We start from the raw sequence: 21,491 nt of genomic DNA, 5'->3' as shown, positions 1-21,491 counted from the left end.
TGTCTGTGCATAGTTTTAGTTGTAAATAATTATAAATTGTAAAGGTTATTTAGGTTGGAGTATATTTTAAAAGGAGGGGTGAATGTGGTGATTATTTTTGTTTAGTAAGAAGTATTGTGATTGGTTGTTTGTTTCCTGCCTTGGGATATATGCTGTAATCTCATTGGTAGTTGATGTCATGTGATTTGTGGTGGCCATCTTAAATTCAGTTCTTTCCAGCCTTTAGTTGGGACTGGGTGTTGAAGATGTGCTACACGATTTTTAAGTTAATAAAGCCTAGATTAGAAAGGCAAATCTATTCTTTATTTCAGTGTCTTCCCCCCCCCCCCCCCCACCCCCAGTTTAGTGTAATCTATGAAATTTGACCAACCAGAACACATAATAAAAAGGGACATGAAAACTAGGCTGTTGTAGTTGTACTTTAGAACAAAGACAGTAAGTAAATATTAGTCTGAACAAAACTAAACCTACAAAACCATGGGCTTCTGTAGGAGGGTGAAGTTTTCTTGCTGTTTGTGGTGGGAAGGAAGGGAAGGCTAAGATGAAGAGCTTCACTGCGAGGGGCTATGACATGAAAATATGAAAGCCTGCCCATTTAGAAAGCTGAAGTTTGTTTTCTATATGATTGTAGGTTGGGTGAAGAACAAGACCTGGATGGAGATCAGTTTCCTGTTGAAAGTACTAAGAAAATGAAAAGGGTCTACTGTGACACCAGTTCTGACCAGTAAGTGTCTAAATGACGTGATATGGTGGCAGTCAATGATTTGGTTGGTCTAATGAAGCCGTTCAGTTATCCGATATTTATTGAACACCAATTGTTTCTCCCTTTTGATTTTTCCACTTTCTATTTAAAGCCACACTTCCCCACAGCTGCCCTGTAAACCAGCCCATCCAGTGTAAACGTCTAAAACAGCAGATCTGTGTTTATTGTGTTTTCTTAATCGTGACCAATGCAGCTGTCTTAAGAACATAGGAACAGGAGTAGACCATTCAGCCCCTCGAGCCTTCGCTGCTGATCTCCGCTCTATTTATCTACATTTGCTTCATATTCCTTTATACCTTTATGCAACAAAAATCTATTGATCTTGGTCTTGAAAATTTCAATTGACTCAGCAAATTACAGCATTTGGGGGAGAGTTCCAATTTTTCCACTACCCTTTGTGTGGAAAAAGTGTTTTCTGATTTGTCTCCTTAAAAATCCTAACTCAAACTTTAAAATTATGCCTCCTTGTTCTGGATTCTTCCACCTGAGGAAATAGTTTCTCTGTATCTACCCTATCAAAACCTTTTATCATTTAAAAGACCATGATTAGATCACCACTCAACCTTCTAAAGTCAAGGGAATACTAGCCAAGTTTATGCAACCTGTCCTCATAATTTAACTCTAAACCCTGGTATCATTCTGGTGAATCTGTGCTGTTCCCCTTCCAAGGCCAATATATATTTCCTGAGGTTCAGTGCCCAAAACTGAACACAGTACTGCAGATGGGGTCAGACCAAGGCTCTGTATAACTGAAGCATCACTTCCTTTTCTTTGTTTTCCAGCTCCTTGAGATGAAAACTCATTCAACTAACCTTTTTGATCATTTTTGTACCTGTGCACTTTTTGTGTGTATCTTTTAGTGATCTGTGCACATGGGCACCAAAAGTCCCTTCGCTCCTCCACAGCTCCAAGTCTCTCATCATTAAGAAAATATTCAGATTTTTCTTTCTCCAGTCCAAAATGGATGACTTCGCATTAAGCTCCACCTGCCATAGTTTTGCCCACTCACTTTATCTGTCCCTTTTTGTAACTTCCTGCTCTCATAAGAACATAAGAATTAGGAGCAGGAGTAGGTCATACAGCCCCTCGAGCCTGCTCCGCCATTAAATAAGATCATGGCTGATCTTCGACCTCATCTACACAATTTACTGTGCCTCTTAGTGTCATCTGAAAACTTAGATATGCAACTCTCTCTTCCTTCATCCAAGTCATTAATATATATGGTGAAAAGCTGAGGCCCTATACAGATCCCTGGGGAACACCACGTCACATCCCACTAATTTGAGAATGAGCCCTTTATCCCAACTCTCCATCTCTTACCTCCCAACCAATTACAGACCCATGTCACAAGGTTACCTCCAATTTTGTGCACTTTATTTTTTCTAATAATGACCCGGAATTTGCGGTCAGCGGTGAAGCTGTTCGCCACTGGCCCCGAAGTAAGCTGCACACAAAGACCTTGCGATCTCTGTCGAGGTTTGGGTTTGCCGGCGTTCAGTTCGAATCAACGAAGTATAGTGGGAATCCCCTTGTGTGAGCTGCTGTGACGTCAGCAGGCTGTCTAAGCAGCCAGTCAAAACGCAGAATTCTCAGACAGCGAACATTAAGTGGGTAAGCTCTTAAAATTCTAACTTTTTAAAATAGTTAGAGAGCAAAACAAAGATTGGGGCTCTCGCATGGGGAAAAGGCAAACCCGAAATAACGAACAAACTATTTAAAAAAAAAAAAAAAACTTTTTTTTAAAGTTTCTTAATTTTAATTTTTATTAAAATTGATAAATTTAACACTGCACAAAATTAGTATTTCAGGGCCATAACCTTTGATTAGCAGTCAATATGCTGTTAAAACCCCAGATACACCTAATCCCCCTTTGGGCTTAACTTTTAGTGGGGAATTTAATGGCGCTAAATAATTTTCCTTGATTTGAGTGATTACACTGATTGCCGGCCCTGTGAGGTGGGGGGGCGGGACACAGCGCAGCCTGTGTCGGAGCAGTGAATGACAGACTGCAACTTCAGGATTTCCATGCACCAAATCCCGAAGTTGTGGTCAGTTTCATAGGCGGAATGACGACGAAAGCTGCCAGTTCGCCATCATCCAGATCCTAAATTCAGGGCCAATCTCTTGTACGTAACCTTATCAAATGCATATAGACAACGTTCATAGACAATCTCCATAGGCACTCCCTATTGGCCATGCTAGTGACCTCTCCCAAAAAAAAAAAAAAATTATTCAGCTAAACAAGAGATATCCATACTACACTGTGCCCATGAGAGAATATCTTAAAGATTTGCAATGGCCGTGCTTCAGATTTCCTTACTTTTATTTCCTGTTGGGAATTACCTGGTCTCCAATCAGTACACTGATCCTGAAGCTGAGATGAACAAGCAGAGGGCAAGTATATTCACGATTTTTAGTGGATGTAATTGCTGCAATTGATTGTTCACAGATGCTTAGGAAATCCTTTAGTCTGTGATAAATTTGTCTCGGGTGATGGAACTGCCTTGGCTTCGCCAGCTCATGAGGCCTGCAGTGAGTTTTTCTAACCATAATGGAAGTTGCTGTGGAGTATGAATTTGAGATTTGTCAGCAAATAGAGTGCTGAAGACATGTGCTTGGACTGAGTATTGAAAGCTGTGAATCTAGCTCTGGTATTTGTCGTGGGTGGATGGAGGAATTATAATTATTTTGTGTAGTTAATGTGTCTGGAGCAGTGTGATACTGTGTTCACAGAACTGGGATTAATTAGCAGATAGTACAACGCCATAGAATTTTCAATATACGACTTATTAATCTTTCTTCCTGCAGGTACAAATTGCTAAAGCACCCACATTGGGTGTTGTCTGTAATGTGGGGATTTCAATTTTCCGAGCATTAAATGATCCGATGGTGAACTATCTCGTGTAGCAGGGAGATTAACAAACTATGCCATTTATGATCGTTTTCTAACACACCATGTTTGTGATCAGACGATGACTAGTCAAATTCTTGATCTATTTTTTAGCAGTAACCCTACTAGTGTATTTAGACGTCCGCTGTGGTTCAGTGGTAGCGCTTGCTTCTGAGTCAGAAGGTTGTAACTTCAAATCCCACTCCAGAGACTTGAGCACAAAATCTAGGCTGACACTTCAGTATAGTACTGAGGGGGTGCTGCACTGTCAGAGGTGCCACCTTTCAGATGAGACGTTAAAAAGAGGCACATCTGCCCTCGGGTGGATGTAAAAGACCCCATGGCACTACTGTATTTTTGAAGAAGAGCAGGGAAGTTTCCCCCTGGTGTCCTGGCCAATATTTATCCCTCAACTAACTTCACCAGAACAGATTATCTGGTTATTATCTCATTGCTGTATGTGGGACCTTGTTGTGAGCAAATTGGCTGCTGTGTTTCCTACATTATAACAGTGACTACACTTCAAAAGTACTTAATTACTCTATCATTGGCCCCCCTCCTATTTGTCATCTATATGCTACAACTTGGCGACATCATCTGAAGACACAACATCCAGTTCCATGGAAGCTGATGATGCCCAGCTCTACATCATCGCCACTTCTCTTTCCACTGCCTTTATGTTGTCAGACTACTTGTCCGACATTCAGTCCTGGATGAGCCTAAATTTCCTCCATTGGGAAGACCGAAGCCATTGTCACAAACTCCGTTCACGAGCAACAGATTGCATCCTCCTTCTTGGCCGCTGTCTGAGGCTGAACCAGACTGTTCGCAACCCTGGTGTCCTATTTAACCCTGAACTGAGTTTCTGACCCCATATCCTCTCCATCACAAAGACCACCTATATCCACCTCTAATATTGCCTGTCTCTGCACGTGCCTCAGCCCATCTGCTGCTGAAACCTTCATTCATGCTTTTTTACCTCCAGACTTAACTATTCCAATACTCTCCTGACCGGCCTCCCAGCTTCCATCCTCCATAAACGTGAACTCATCCAAAACTCTTCTGCCCATATCCTAACTCTCATCGAGTCCTATTCACCCATCATCCCTGTGCTCGCTGACCTGCATTGGCTCCCGATCCACCAACGCCTTGATTTTAAAATTCTCATCCTTGTGTTGAAATCCCTCCATGGCCTCGTCCCTCCCTATCTCTGTAACCTCCTCCAGCCCTATAATCCTTTGAGAACTCTACATTCCTCCAACTCTGACCTCTTGTGCATCCACCACTTCCTTCGCCCAATGACCATGCCTCTAGGTCCTAGGCTCATGAATTTCCTCCCCAGACCTCTTCATCTCTCTACCTCTCCTTTAAGATTGTTTAAAACCTACCTCTTTGACCAAGCGTTTGGTCACCTGTCCTAATGTCTCTTTCTTTGGCTTGGTGTCAGTTTTTGTCTGATTATGCCCCTGTGAAGCACCTTGGGACATTTTACGACGTTAAGTGCTGTAAAGTTACTGTTGCCAGTATCGCTCAGATCCACAGAACAAATATACTGTTGCTCAGGATTATCACTAGAAGAAGACAGGAAAATTAGAAGCTTTTCCACTCTGGGTTCTTGGTACATGCTTTGCTTTACCACAAGTGGCTTTAAGACATTGACTGGAACAACAACAATTTGCATTTATATGGTGCCGTTAACATAGAAAAACATTCCATGGCACTTCAGAGGAATAATCAATGGAAGCTGTCATGAGGCGTGTCATGTCCTAGTCATAAACCGCGGACCTTCATCCTTCCTACGTATCTCGCATCAAACAATTGTTACTCACAGTACCTCAGTGTTGTATTGGGCCAGATTTTACTCTTTAAAATAATGGTAGCCTAATAGTGCTCACTGTTATTTATGTGTAAATGGTACAGCTACTTCAGGCGAGGAGCCGATACATGTTTAAATGCCAGTATCCAAAAGTTGCTGTCTGAGTTGTGCCGCTCCATCGTTATTTTTGTGAAAATGGCATCTCGCTGTCAGCCTCACCATTGAAATGTATTGAATGTCGTGAAGTTGCTGTATTTCCACAGTAGATATGAACTAAACTCACCACAGAAGTTTCAGTCTTGTCATTTCAACTGCAAGTACCCTTTTAACAATGTAGTAAGTGTTAATTACTATCAATCAACCTCTGGCACTGAAAATTAACTCTTACAAGTGTGGAGTCTCATTCCTTCAGGGATTAATTTTTGTTGGAGATTTAAAAAATGTCAAATTTAAAACTTTTACACTCTTCTCCCTCTCAATCTAATCTTTCTTTCCCTCTTTTTTTTTTAATTTCTCTTTCCGTACCTGATTTGACATTGAATTCACCCACTTTAATTTATACTTTCTTCTTGGTCCTTGTGTTGTTTATTTCTCAATCCTAGAATCTGATTAATTAAGGAGATAGAGTTGGTTGCCCTGCTCACTCGGGTTCCAGATGCCCAATTTCCCTCATTGCAGCATTATTAGATCGCACTTTCAGCAACATGCCATACAAAAAATTCAAACACCTAAACATGCAAGGGCAAGTCTAACTAACGGCAAATGCTGTTGGATGCCCTGCTACAGCAAAATCTAGGCAAATAAAATGCTACAAAAGCTCACTTAATCAACCCCATCAAACACCAACGCACTCCACACAGCAAGACCCAGGAACCCAACAGAAGTTTTTTTTTCTTCGGCTCTCAATAGGGGCTATGTTCTGTGTAGCGCCTGTTTTTAGGCACTACTCGGCCACCTAACACTCGCAAATGGGGTCCAAGATGCACAGGACACAATCTTGGTACAGGAGTTTTGCACATGCACCTAACGACCGCCAGCAACATGCAGAGCAGGCATGTCATGATGCTAATTTGATGCAAACGCTGCCATTTCCCAACTGCACACTCTTGCCAACGTCCTGTCTTAACTTCGCACAGCTAAAGATGACATTAAACGGCATAAAGGACCCCCCCCCCCCCCCCCAACTAACGCTATTTAAAGGGATCATGAACTGCCTGCAGGTTAGTTGCTGGATTATTTCTTTTGGCTGCTGGTGCAATTGTATGTGTTTTTGGATCCTTTCCTGTACTTGGCTAAAGTTTAAATAGTCTTCAGGGAGTGCCCTGGCTGGTGCTGAAGTACTTTTCTGTTCAGTACAAGTTTTAAAATGAAACAATTTGCTCCAGACATGGGTGGCACGGTAGGGCTTCTGAGAATTGAGCATGACTGGGAGAATGAAGAGGCCATGAAGAGCAGGATAAGCTGCTAGATGAGAGAGGAGGGGGAGAAAGAAGTGGAGGAAGTACAACAGAATGTGGAGGAACAGCAAAGGAGGCTACCATGTAGACAATCTCATTCTGCTTTGGCTCTACATGATCAAATAATTCATGAGCGATACCAGTAACCTCAATCACATCTTCCAACAGTCCACCGTGCTTAACCTTCCTCTATCACTGACCATCACTTCGTCCTCTTTCCAACAACATAAAATTAAAAACCACCAGAAAATGCACATTCCAATTCAATTTTATAAATTCAATCATTTTATCGTGCATGCAAAAACAAACTAATCACCCTTGTGCATCCCCTTAGTGTCTCCTCTGTGTGCCTTTGCTGATCCTAGAGTCCTAACGAGGTGCTTCCCCAATGGCTGCTGCATGGGTGGTGGAAGGCTACTGACCTTCAATTGAGGGGACTGCAGATGGCCTTGGAGGGTGACCTCAAGCATCTCGGTCTGGGCTGTAGAAGTCTAGGCTGACTGGCAAGGGCAATGGTGGAGTGGCAGAGGTAGGAACAGGAATGCTGTCATCCTAAGAGAGGACAGCAGGTTCATGTTCCACGGAGCCACTGCCACTCTCCCGGGGCGGCACCTCAACAGTCCTACTGATCTGTTGGAGAACAGATTGATGGACTCCTGGAAGCCCTTTTGAACAGTGGTATGGTGGCAGCAGTCTAAGCTTGCAAGGCAGCAATCTGAGCTTCCGCTGCAGCATTCAGACCTTTTGGAAGCTGTTTGTGCTGCAGTGCAAGCTGTGACATAGGCAATCAGATGCTGCATCATGGTGGGCTACACAGGTGTTGATGCAGGTGCCCACCCATTGCATGTTTGAAAGGCTGGGTTCCAAGCTCTGCACAAAGCCCTGGACTCCTCCATGCTCCTTGATATTGTGCGCAGGCTTTCCAGTGCACCAAGCATTTGGTTATGTACACCGTCGTCTTGTCGCCTGGCCCATCGCAATCCTCACCAAGGCCTTGTACAATTGTAGCAAGACTTCTCACTCTTATACTCCAACCCCCTTGCCATAAAGGCCAACATGCTATTTGCCTTCCTTATTGCTTGCTGTATCTTTATGCTAGCTTTCTGTGTTTCTTGCACGAGGACACCCAATCTCTCTGAACACCAACATTTTCAATTTTCTCACCATTTAAAAAATATTCTGTTTTTCTATTCTTCCTACCAACGTGAATAACCTCACATTTCCCTACATTATACTCCATCTGCCACCTTACTGCCCACTCACTTAGTCCATCTATATCCCTTTGCAGACTCTGTGTTCTCCTCACAGCTTACTGTCCCACCAAGCTTTGTATCATCAGCAAACTAGGATACATTACACTCGGTCCCTTCATTTAGGCCATTAATATAGATTGTAAATAGCTGAGGCCCCAACACTGATCCTTGTGGCACCCCACTAGCTACATCCTGCCAACCTGGAAAAGATCCATTTATCCCTACTCTCTTTTCTGTCAGTAAACCAAATCCTCTATCCATGCTACCCCAACCCCATGAGCCCTAAATCTTGTGTAATAACCTTTTATGTGGCACCTTCAAATGCCTTTTGGAAATCCAAATATACTGCATCCACTGGTTCCCCTTTATCTACCCTGCTAGTTACATCCTCAAAAAATTCTAATGAATTTGTCAAACACGATTTCCCTTTCATAAAAACCATGTTGACTCTGCCTAATCATGTTATGATTTTCTAAGTGCCCTGATACCAATTCCTTAACAATGGATTCCAGCATTTTCCCTACGACTGATGTCGGGCTAACTAGCCTGTAGTTACCTGTTTTTTCTCTCCCTCTTTTCTTTAATAGTGGTGTTACATTTGTGACCTTCCAATCCTGTGGGACCATTCTAGAATCTAGGGAATTTTGGAAGATCAACACCAATGCATCCATTATCTCTTCAGCCACCTTTTTTAGAACCCTAGAATGTAGGTCATCCGGTCCAGGGGATTTGTCAGCTTTTAGTCCCATTAGTTTCTCTAGTACTTTTTCTCTACTTATATTAATTATGTTAAGTTCCTCACCCTCATTAGACCCTTGGTTCCCCACCATTTTTGGTATGCTTTTTGTGTTTTCTACTGTGAAGACAGATACAAAATATTTGTTTAACATTTCTGCCATTTCCTTATTCCCCATAATAATTTCTCCTGTCTCAGCCTCTAAAGGACCAACATTTACTTTTGCTACTCTCCTTTTTACATACTTGTAGAAGCTCTTACAATATGCTTTTATATTTCTTGCTAGTTTTCTCTCATTTTATTTTTTCCCTTTTTATCAATTTTTTGGTCAACCTTTGCTGGTCTCTGAAACTCTCCCAATCCTCAGGTTTACCATTATTCTTTGCAACATTATAAGCTTCTTCTTTCAAACTAATGCTATCCTTAACTTCTTTAGTTAGCCACGGTTGCATCACTTTTTTCCTGTGGAGTTTTTGTTTCTCAATGGAATGTATTTTTGTTGAGAATTATGAAATATTTCTTTAAATGCTAGCCACTGCTTATCTACCGCCATACCTTTTCATCTCTTTTTCCAATCTACCTTGGCCAACTCACTCCTCATACCTGTGTAATTGGCTTTATTTAAGTTTAAGACTCTAGTTTTGGACTTTGGCAAGTCACTTTCAAAATTAAGGTGAAATTCTGTCATATGATCACTCTGCCCCAGAGGATCCTTTACTATGAGATTGCTAATTAACCCTGTCTCATTACACAATACAAGATCGAAAATAGCCTGTTCCCTGGTTGGTTCCATGACACATTTTTCTAGGAAACTATCCCGAATGCATTCCATGAACTCGTCCTCTAGAGTATCTTTGCCAATTTGATTTGTCCAGTCTATATGAAGATAAAAGTCCCCCAAGATTATTGCATTACCTTTGTTGCAAGCTCCTATTATTTCTTGATTAATATTCTGTCCAAAGGTATAGCTACTGTTAGGGGACCTATATACTACTCCTACCAGCGTTTTCTGCCCCTTGTTATTTCTTATCTCCACCCATTTGATTTCTACTTCCTGATCTTCCGAGCCGAGATCCTTTCTCGCTACTGTCCTTATGTCATCCTTTATTATCAGGGCTACTCCCCCCTCCTTTTCCATTCTGTCTGTCTTTTCAAAACGTCAAGTGTTAAGTCCGTGGATGATTGAGACATGAACTAGCAGGAGTGAAAACAAACAGATCTTTACTGGTGAAAGGCAATAACGAAACTAAACAGAGGCTCTCTAGTGCCTTTTATACAGGGGTGGTCACTGCCGGTACTGCAGTCTGAGACCAGTTATTCTCTTAAAGGTACATACACAACAATTCCTCCCCTTTTAGATAAACAGTACATAACATTCATTTAACAACTAAATGATAACGAATTACAATCACAATTACTGTTGCTAGATACATTGATTAAGTTTAAGCAATTATAAGTTCAGTCTTTGAGGAGGCTTCCTGATTCTGTCTGGATAACGCCTCTTTGGGGTATCAGGTTCTTCTGGCAATGTTGCGTCGGCATCAATGTCGTTGTTTGGTTCATCTGCTTCCAATATTACCGGTTCTGCGGTAGCTGCAATTGGAACGTCGATTTCACTACCAGGTGTATCAGATCATGGTGTGGAGTTGACGTTTTCCAGTGACTCTAGAATCTGGTCAGCATGGCATCTTACAATGCTCTCCCCAACGTCCACGGTATACATGAGAGGTCCTTGTCGTGTACAAATCGTTCCTGGTTGCCATTTCTCAGTGCGGTAGTCCCGGGCCAAAACTGGTTGACCTATCTTAAAACTCCTATCGGCCTTTCATTCATACTCTGAAACTGCCTGTTCTCCACATCTCTTCGGACATTTGGCTTAACCAAATCCAAGCGGCATCGTAGTCTTCGATTGAAGAACATCATGGCTGGAGTTTGGTTGGTAACCGCATGTGTCGCATTCCGGTAGGCAAACAAGAAGTTGTCCACCTTGTGTTGTAGGGGTATATCTTCATTACACATTGCCTTGATAGCCTTCTTGAATGTTTGGACAAACCTCTCGGCCAATCCATTAGTGGCTGGATGATATGGGGCAGATGTGTAATGCTTAACACCATTGTTCGTTAAGAACCTCCGGAACTCTTCAGACACAAACTGTGGTCCATTGTCAGAGCAAATCTGTTCAGGCAGCCCATTCCTGGCGAATATGGTTCGTAAAACTGTGATAGTTTTTTCCGTGGTGGTTGAGGACATTTTTATTACCTCTGGCCACTTTGTGCATCCACCGCAATTAAAAACATCGAGCCCATGAAGGGACCAGCAAAATCAATGTGCACCCTTTGCCATGGAGATGAGGGCCACTCCCATGGATGCAGAGGAGCTTGTGGTGGGGCGTTTTGGACCTTCTGGCATCCTGCACAGCTCTTGGTCATCTCTTCGATTTCTCTCTCGATTCCCGGCCACCACACAAACGCTCTGGCTAAGCTCTTCATTTTTACCCCACCCAGATGACCCTCATGAAGCTCATTGAGCACTCTATCCGTCAACTTAGGTGGAATTACTACTCTGGATCCACACATCACGGTTCCTCTGCACACTGACAGCTGTTCTCTTCTCGGCGAGAATGCTGGCAGCAGTGGTTCGCCATGTGCTGGCCATCCCTTCACCGTTAAATCATAGACCCGTGATAGTGTCGGGTCATTCCGTGTTTCCTTTTCTATGTTTGCATTCGTCACAGGGAGACATTCGACTATGGTCGAGTGGAATAACTCCATTGGATGCACTGCAAGGTCGTCTTCTTCCACCGTCGGTAACGGTAGACGTGACAATCCATCAGCATTTCCATGCTGTTTAGTTCCTTTGTACTCGATGTCATATTGGTGTGCCCCTAGGAAAAGGGACCATCTCTGCAGCCGTTGTGCTGTCATTATCGGTACGCCCTTCTGAGGGTTGAAAATGGAGACGAGGTTGATGATCGGTTAGTAGAGTAAATTTTTGACCGTGCAGATAGTGATTGAACTTCTTCACCCCCCACACTAGGCTGAGGGCCTCTCTGTCAATCTGGGCGTAGTTACGCTCGGCAGAAGTTAACGAGCGTGACGCAAAAGCTATCGGCCTCTCCAAACCATCAAGGAATTTATGTGACAGTACCGCCCCAATGCCGTAGGGAGACGCATCACACGCCAGCCTGATTGGCAGTGCTGGGTTGTAGTGAGCCAATACTTCCTTTTGAAGTGATTAAGTCCTTACTCTTCTGAAAAGCACACTTACAATCATCGCTCCATTTCCATGCTACCCCAGTTCGTAGCAGGGCGTTCAGTGGGTGCAGAATTGTCGACAAATTCGGCAAAAACTTATGATAGTAATTCACCAACCCGAGGAATGACCTCAGTTGCGACACATTTTCAGGCGCTGGGGCCTTAACAACCGCTTCAATTTTGTCGGGACTTATGTAACCCCTCTTCATCAATCACGTGGCCACAATACGATATCTGTTTCTTGAAAAATTCGCACTTGGGGCGGTTGGCTCGCAGCCCATGTTCCCGTAGTCTAATGAGCACCTGTTCTAGGTTGTTAAGGTGTTCACTGTCATCTTCACCTGTCACAAGGATGTCGTCCAAGTAACACTGAATCCCCGGAATCCCTTGCAGGACTTGTTCCATCGCTCTTTGCCATATCGCCGGAGCCGATGCTACTCCGAATACCAATCGATGATACTGGTAAAGACCTTTGTGAGTGTTTATCGTGAGATACTTCCTAGAGGACTCTTCAACCTCCATCTGCAAATATGCTTGTGCTAGGTCAATTTTTGTAAAACGCTTCCCTCCAGACAGCGAGGCGAAGATGTCTTCTATCCTTGGAAGAGGATATTGTACTGTGCGAAGGACAGGGTTCACCGTCACCTTGAAATCCCCACAGATGCGAATCTTCCTTGGCTCTCCGGACTTATTGCTTAACGTTTTCTTCATGACCGGAACGATGGGTGTTGCCCACTCGCTCCAGTCGACCTTGGACAACACGCCCGCCTTCTCCAGATTCTCCAGCACTGCCTCGACGGCTGGGCGAATTGCATATGGTACCGGTCTCGCTTTGAAAAACTTGGGAACTGCATTCTCTTCTATTTTTATCGAGGCGGTTATGCCTTTAAGCGTGCCCAGTTCTTGTTGAAATACCTCTTTTGCGATTACATTGTGAAGTTTGAGACAGCTTAGTCTCCTGTTTCCGGATTCACTATCGCTCATCTGGTCTTTGGAACTACTGTCCGTCATCTTTTGTACTTTCTTGTACGGTTCCTTAGTAGCCTTTTTGTTGTCGCTGGTCTTCTTCCCAGACCTACAAACTCGTGCAATGTGTCCAATCTTCCCGCATTGTCTGCATATTTTGTCTTTGGGCCAGCAGTCCTTCTGGTCATGGTTAGTTCTGCCGCAGCGATAACATTTTGCAAATCCCCGTGTCATTTCGTGGGTGCCGTATTCCTGTGGTTTTTGTTGAATTTCTGCAGCTCCCCTGGCTGCTGCTTCATACAATACTGCCACGCTGAAAGCCTTATCTAGCGTCAGCTCTTTTTCTGAGAGTAACTTCTTCTGTGTTCCTTCACTCAGGAGTCCACAGACAAATTTGTCCCGTAGGGTATCTGCCAGTCCTGCTCCGAACTGGCAGTGCTTTGATAGCTTGCGTAGTTCCGTAAGATACTCAGCATTGCTCTCATCTTTGTGCTGAGTTCTCCTGTGGAATTTAAATCTTTCCGCTATCAACAGCGGTGCAGGGTTTAAGTGTTCCTGTAGGACAGCAACAATTTCGTTAAAACTCTTCGCCTTCGGTTTGGCTGGAGTAATCAGATCCCGCAATAGGCCGTACGTTCTAGCGCCCATTAATTTAGCAATATCGATGCCTTTTTCCCCTCCGCTATTTCGTTTGCCTCGAAATATACCTCGACTCTTTCCACACACGTGGTCCAGTCCTCTAATATGTTATCAAAAGCAGTGATACAGCCAGTCTTCGGCATCTTGCAAATCTAAAACCGCGCTTTGCCTTCTTCCCCGATTTAACAAAATGGCGCCTCCCGCGCGTTGCCTTCTTCCCCGCTGTTGTTAACGCTGCTTTCCACAGTTTCCTGCGCGTTAAATATTCTTTTTCTTTTATTATCTTCTCGTCGTGGAGCGGACCCTCTGGGACACTTCCCTCCCTCTTAGGTCCGAACGCTGCCCGGCTTCGATGCACCGGCCGCGCCCTGTGTGCTCCACCCTCTCTCTCTCTTTGCTTCCCGACCCGCTGCCTGGCCCCGTTGAAAAGCCACCCGATCGAGCTTCAGCCCGCCGCAGCCCAGGAAGGATCAGAGCACTACCTGCCACCAGCCCGATTAGCTGGGAAACCACGGACCGAGGAACCCAGCCTGGCTCTGGACAGTCTCTCCTGCAAGTTTTGAAATCGATGATTGACGGTCGACGCCCGTTTCCCGAGTTTCAATGGCCTCTTTTTTTTTTCTTTCTTCTGGCTCCGACCTTCAACGTCGTCGGAGCTGCTGCTGCGTTGCAGGTAAGTTCGTTTCTTACTCGTCGCCAGTGTTAAGTCCGTGGATGATTGAGACACGAACTAGCAGGAGTGAAAACAAACAGACCTTTACTGGTGGAAGGCAATAACGAAACTAAACGGGCTCTCTAGCGCCTTTTATACAGGGGTGGTCACTGCCGGTACTGCAGTCTGAGACCAGTTATTCTCTTAAAGGTACATACACAACATCAAGTACCCTGGAACATTTAGTTCCCAACCTTGGCCACCTTGCAACCACGTCTCTGTAATGGCTATTAGATCAAACCCATTTATCTCTAATTGTGCCACTAGTTCATCTATCTTGTAACAAATGCTTTGTGCATTCAGATAAAGAGCCTTTAATTTAATTTTTTTACCATTATTCCCTGCTTTGACCTTATTCTCTGCTGCACTGCTACCATTAAACTCTGTCCCTTCCTGTCACACTCTGCTTATTTTTACCCAAATCGCTACACTGCTCTATTGCCTTGACCTTTCTCTTTAGATTACTAAATTAAAATCCAGCCAATTACCGCCCCATCAGTCTACTCTCAATCATCAGCAAAGTGATGGAAGGTGTCGTCGACAGTGCTATCAAGCAGCACTTGCTCACCAATAACCTGCTCACTGATGCCCAGTTTGGGTTCCGCCAGGACCACTCTGCTCTAGACCTCATTACAGCCTTGGTCCAAACATGGACAAGAAGAACTGAATTCTAGAGGTGAGGTGAGAGTGACTGCCCTTGACATCAAGGCAGCATTTAACCGAGTGTGGCATCAAGGAACCCTAGTAAATTATTGAAATGGTGATAGATTGGGAAATGTTGATGTACAGAGGGACCTGGGTGTCCTTGTACACTAGTCACTGGAAGCAAACATGCAGGTGCAGCAAGCAGTTAGGAAGGCAAATGGTATGTTGGCCTTCATTGCAAGAGGATTTGAGTACAGGAGCAAGGATGTCTTACTACAGTTATACAGGGCCTTGGTGAGACCACACCTGGAGTACTGTGTGCAGTTTTGTTCTCCTTACCTAAGAAAGGATATACTTACCATAGAGGGAGTGCAGCGAAGGTTCACCAGACTGATTCTTGGGATGGCAGGACTGTTGTATGAGGAGAGATTGGGTCGACTAGGCCTGGATTCACTAGAGTTTAGAAGAATGAGGGGGGAATCTCATTGAAATGTTTAAAATTCTGACCGGGCTAAACAGACTGTCTGCAGGAAGGCTGTTTTCCCTGGCTGGGGGGTCTAGAACGAGGGGTCACAGTCTCAGGATACGGGGTAGGACATTTAGGATTGAGATGAGAAATTTCTTCTGAGGGTGGTGAACCTGTGGAATTCTCTACCACAGAAGGCTGTGGAGGCCAAGTCACTGAATATATTTAAGAAAGAGATAGATTTCTAGACACAAAAGGCATCAAGGAGTATGGGGAGAGCGGGAATATGGTATTGAGATTGAGGATCAGCCATGATCATATTGAATGGCGGAGCAGGCTCGAAGGGCTGAATGGCCTCCTCCCGCTCCTATTTTTCTATGTTTCTAAAACTAAAGTCAATGGGAATCGGGGGTGCGAACTCTCCACTGGCTGGAGTCATACCTAGCACAAAGGAAGATGGCTGTGGTGGTTGGAGATCAATCATCTCAGTCCCAGGACATCACAACAGGAGTTCCTCAGGGCAGTGTCCTAGGCCCAACCATCTTCAGCCTGTTCATCAACGAGCTTCCCTCCAACATAAGGTCAGAAATGGGGATGTTTGCTCAGCACTGCAGTGTTCAGCGCCATTCGTAACTCCTCAGATACTGAAGCAATCCATGCCCGCATGCAGCAAGACCTGGATGACAATTAGGCTTGCGCTGATAAGTGGCAGGTAACATTCGTGCCTCAAGTGCCAGGCAATGGCTATCTCCAACAAGCAAGCGTCTAACCACCGATCCTTGACATTCAATGGCATTACCATTGCCAAATCCCCCACCATCAATATCCTGGGGGTCACCATTGACCAGAAACTTAACTGGACCAGCCACACACATACTGTGGCTACAAGAGCAGGTGAAAGGCTGGGAATTCTGTGGCGAGTGTCTCACCTCCTGACTCCCCAAAGCCTTTCCACCATCTACAAGGCACAAGTCAGGAGTGTAATAGAATACTCTCCACTTGCCTGGATGAGTGCAGCTCCAACAACACTCAAGAAGCTCGACACCATCCAAGACAAAGCAGCCCACTTGATTGGCACTCCATCCACCACCGTGAACATTCACTCCCTCCACGAGTGCCGTGGCTGCAGTATGTGCCATCTACAAGATGCACTGCAGCAACTCACCAAGGCTTCTTCGGCAGCACCTCCCAAACCGGCGACCTCTACCACCTAGAAGGACAAGGGCAGCAGGCGCATGGGAACGCCACCACCTCCAAGTTCCCCTCCAAGTCACCATCCTGACTTGGAAGTATATCGCCATTCCTTTATCACTACTGGGTCAAAACCCTGGAACTTCCTCCCTAACAACACTGTGAAAGTACCTTCACCACACGGGCTGCAGTGGTTCAAGAAGGTGGCTCACCACCACCTTTTCAAGGGCAACTGGCGATGGGCAATATATGATGGCCTTGCCAGTGACACCCACATCCCATGAACAAATTTTTTTTAAAACTCATGATCTGTGGGTTGTCAGTCCAGTGCCATAACCACTAGGATACCATACCCAACTTTCTTGCCAGTAATAAATTTTGAGAGTAGGCTTGAGAATTTTTGATTTAATGAAACCTTCTTTGTGAGGTTGAGTGATGTCACACTTGTGACAATGTGACTTCAGTTTCCATTGGCAATTTACCCAGTAGTGTTCTATACATAATGCTATAGACAAGGAGTGCACGGCATGAAGTGGAGGAAAGCGTGGAATGAAGCGGTTTAGCCTTGGGTGCTTACAGAACTTCGTTTCACAGGGATGTAGGAACAGAGAAGAGGGAAATAAATACTTTTGTCAGCAGTGACGAGAAAGTCAGAAATGGAAGAAAGGAAGTTAGGTGCCATAACAGCATGTGTAATGAAGACAGCTTTTCCCTCAAGCTTTACACTGTAATGGTTAAGAGCACAGAAAGGCCTGAAGAATGAATATTGCAACCCCACAGAATGAGCATGCTTTAACTATCCTAGTTTGGCAGGGAATGGCTATTTGAGTTTGAGCATCTGGTGAATTCGAGGGCTAGAGGTACAAACGGTGATGGATAGGCCAGTAAACATGTTTGTTCTGCTCTGGGCAGACTTCTTTGCATTGATACAGAATGTTGAGATGCATCTGCAGCAGCTGTTCTGTTCCTTACAAATGTGGAGGTGTGTCTTAAATGGCAACAATGCTCATACTGCTTCAGTCATAATCTTGCATAGGATTAACTGCCTAACTACATCTATGTTGAGAGGGTGGGCTCCTGATTTTAATTAGTTAAACCAATATGGATTTAAATAGAATATTGTAGAGCTGGTAATCTCTCCAGTGTGCAGCTATTTTGCATCTTCATTCCCTCACTCAGGATAAGCTCAGGCAATTTGCTTCCCAATCAGTTTAAAATGTGAAAACATTTCTAGGGTATAAGGGTTGTGCATAATAAATTGGGTAACTGTTGAAGCTTGGAAAAAGGGGTGTGCGCTTTCTCCCTTAAGCTGCTGGCTTCTATCAGTTATGATTCTGAGGGTGCCAGGCATGCTCCGATAACTTACATAAGTTACCATTCTTTCCGTGTGAGCCCAGGCCATGAGTGTCGGCAATCTACTTGAATGGGGGCTTCACAGTTGAGGCCTCTCCTATCCTTGCCCACATAAGTAAACCTTTCCAGCAGGTATCATTGGATTGTGATCACAGCAGCACAGAACTGAAGATATTACCCACCAAACAGCCCCCTAGACTGAGGCCCCTACCTGTCATCTTAGCTGAACTCAACCCAGAAACCACTTGGTTCCTATGGCCCAGTCGTATTTGTTTTGCCAAATGAGCCATTGTGTGAGCTTGAAATAATTTTTTATTGTAATTTTCAGTTTTTTTTCCTTTTTATAAAGAAACATTTGTGTTTTGTCCTGCCCCTCATGTCTTGAAGCAGTTCACATCTAAGTAATCACTTTGAAATGCATTGTAATGATAGAGCAACCATTTTGCCAACAGCAAGATCCTACAAACAGCAATGTGATGAATGTCTAATTTAGATTTTTGGTGTCCTGTTGCCTGAGGGAAGATTATTGGCCAGAATGCTGAGAACTCATTGTTCTTCAAATACAGCCATGGAATCTTTAACATTCACCTGAAAGGCAGACAAGAGCTTTGTGTAATGACACGGTGCTAGAGTGTCAGCCTCGAATGGGGTTGAAACTTGCAAGCTTTTGATTCAGAAAGCAAGAATGCTGCCACCTGAGCAAGTTGACACTTCAAAACATGTTCCCTTAATATGGGTCCGTATAGTTTAAATTTTCTGATTACCAACTTTAAAAAAAAAAAAACATTTACCTCTTCTGCTTTATTTTTAGGTCAGTGGCCAAACCCAAGAAGGTGAAAGTGGAGGAAGCTAAAGAGAATGATGAAATACCTCAGGTATGCTTTTATAGGTTTCTATTTGTTAGCGATCACACTGCTGTAATTTACAAAATAAACTAATTTTTTTTACATTGGTCTGATTTCCACCACCCACATGAATAGGAGGCAAACTGCCATAATTCGTCAACAGCTCATTATTATTGTGACTACCAGGATGGTAGAAGCTAAACTAGATGGACTTTGGTCTTTTTGTCCTGTAATTCCTATGTAATACAGGATTTAGTGGGTAATGGTACCACTTGGTGTGTAACCTAAGCTTTAGGTCTGTGTTGAGTTAACTGATCCCAACTAGTGCAGCATTTGAGCTCCTATTTATTGGCCTCCAATTAAGAATTGGAATCGATTCATAGAATGATGTAGTACAGAAGGCGGCTGTTGTGTTTGTACCGCTATACACAACTACATAAAATAATAAAGCAGCAGAGACTGAGCGTAACTTCGTGATCTTTACTGGGTAACTGGAACTTTGGCAACGACTATACAAATCGATACGCGTCTATTATATACGCTCGCAACTAAGGATGTACATCAGCAAGACAAAGTAGTCCCTTCAATGTTGTATACATTACACTTCCTCCCCCTTTAGTTTAATAGTATATTAACGCAACATTTCTATAATTAACATACAGAGCCTGTCTTTACAGTAACAAAATTCAAATTCCAACATAACATTTTATTTTGTCAACAGCCCTTTTACAAGTCAAGTCTCTGGGGAGGCCTCCTCTGCCCCTCTGGGTAATGCCTCTCCAGACTCTCTTGCTTTGGGGAATGAAACTGTACAGGTACAGGTGCATCAGGTGAGCTATCGGCACAGGTAGAGCTCTCAGCTGTGGATGAGGCTGGTGCTGATGAATCAGGAGTGTCTGTTTCCATGTCAGGTGAGTCTGGGCGAGGTATAGGGGTGTTTTCCACCTGAACATCCAGAATTTGGTCCACATGACGTCTGAAAACGTTCTCTTCCCACATCCACAGTATACATCAGTGGTCCCTCTCTTGTGGATATTGTACCTGGTTGCCACTTTTCCGTCTGGAAATCACGAGCAAGAACTGAGTGTCCCACACTGAAGCTTCTTGTTGGCTTAGCATTCAAATGTTTGAACTGTTTGTTCTCTACATCACGACGTACATTCGGTTTAAGAAGGTACATGCGAGATCTCAGGTTCCTGTTCAGAAACATCATCGCTGGAGTCGGATTAGTGGCTGCGTGTACTGCGTTCCGATAAGCCAAGAGGAAATTGTCTATCTTGTGTTGCAGTGGTAGATTCTCGCTGTACATTGCTTTGGTGGCCTTCTTGAAAGTCTGTACAAATCTTTCTGCCAAGCCATTTGTAGCTGGATGGTACGGGGCAGATGTGTAGTGCTTGATTCCATTTTTCCTCATGAAACCTTGGAATTCGTCAGAGACAAATTGTCGTCCATTGTCTGTGCAGATTTGTTCTGGTAGGCCATTTCTAGCGAACATGGTCCTCAGAACTGAAATGGTCTTTTCAGATGTGGTTAATTTCATTTTAATGACCTCGGGCCATTTGGAATGTGCATCGACTGCAATCAAGAACATGGAGTCCATGAACGGTCCAGCAAAGTCAATGTGCACACGTTGCCATGGTGATGAGGGCCATTCCCATGGATGGAGAGGGGCTTGTGGTGGTGCGTTCTGGACCTTTTGACATCCTGAGCAGCTCTTTGTCAGGTCCTCGATCTGTTTGTCAATTCCCGGCCACCCCATGTATCCACGGGCAAGGCTTTTCATCTTTACCATACCCAAGTGGCCTTCATGCAGTTCATCTAGCACTCGGTTACGAAGCTTGGGAGGAATCGCAACTCGTGAGCCGCACATCAGTGTTCCCCGACACACTGATAACTGCTCCCTCCGAGCTGAGAATGCTGGAAACAATGAGTCACCATGCACTGGCCATCCCTTCACAGTGATGTCATAAACTTTTGACAATGTAGGGTCATTGCGTGTTTCTCTTTCAAATGAGGGAGTTTGTCACTGGTAGCTGCTCAACTATTGTGTGAAATACCTCTGCTGAGTCAACTGTTGTAGTTCTGAGGTCGGCAGTGGTAAACGTGACAAACCATCGGCGTTGCCATGTTGCTTGGTCCCCTTGTATTCAATATCATACAGGTGAGCCCCTAGGAAGAGTGACCATCGCTGTAGCCGTTGTGCCATCATCACTGGAACGCCCTTCCTTGGGTTGAAGATTGAAACGAGAGGCTGATGGTCAGTTAACAGTGTAAACTGTTGACCATACAAGTAGTGGTTGAATTTCTTGACTCCCCACACAAGGCTGAGGGCTTCTCGGTCAATCTGTGCATAATTGCGTTCAGCTGTAGTCAATGATCTTGAGGCAAAGGCTATTGGTCTTTCTGAGCCGTCTGGGAACTTATATGACAACACGGCACCAATGCCATGGGGTGAAGCATCACATGCCAGTCGAATAGGTAAGGATGGGTCGAAGTGAGCTAGCA

At 44.2% G+C, this 21,491-nt stretch overlaps 1 protein-coding gene across 4 annotated transcripts in view; it reads left to right on the top strand.

The window, feature by feature from the left end:
* The window catches only part of LOC147114649 (DNA topoisomerase 1-like), a 183,914-nt gene that overhangs the window by 63,656 nt on the left and 98,767 nt on the right, over positions 1 to 21,491 (top strand). For 3 of the 4 annotated variants that reach the window (XM_085992493.1, XM_085992495.1, XM_085992496.1), the window contains 2 exons: positions 632 to 724; positions 18,953 to 19,016. In XM_085992493.1, the coding sequence (XP_085848619.1) occupies positions 632 to 724; positions 18,953 to 19,016 (157 nt within the window). The remainder of the gene's footprint in view (positions 1 to 631; positions 725 to 18,952; positions 19,017 to 21,491) is intronic. The other variant, XM_085992494.1, reaches the window with a different exon arrangement.

This window comes from Somniosus microcephalus, chromosome 7, assembly GCF_052327205.1.
Source record: "Somniosus microcephalus isolate GS21.2 chromosome 7, FLI_Smic_1.0, whole genome shotgun sequence".
Taxonomy (NCBI): Eukaryota; Metazoa; Chordata; class Chondrichthyes; order Squaliformes; family Somniosidae; genus Somniosus; species Somniosus microcephalus.
Note: the sequence above shows the minus strand (reverse complement) of the source record. Positions and strands in the feature narration are given on the sequence as shown.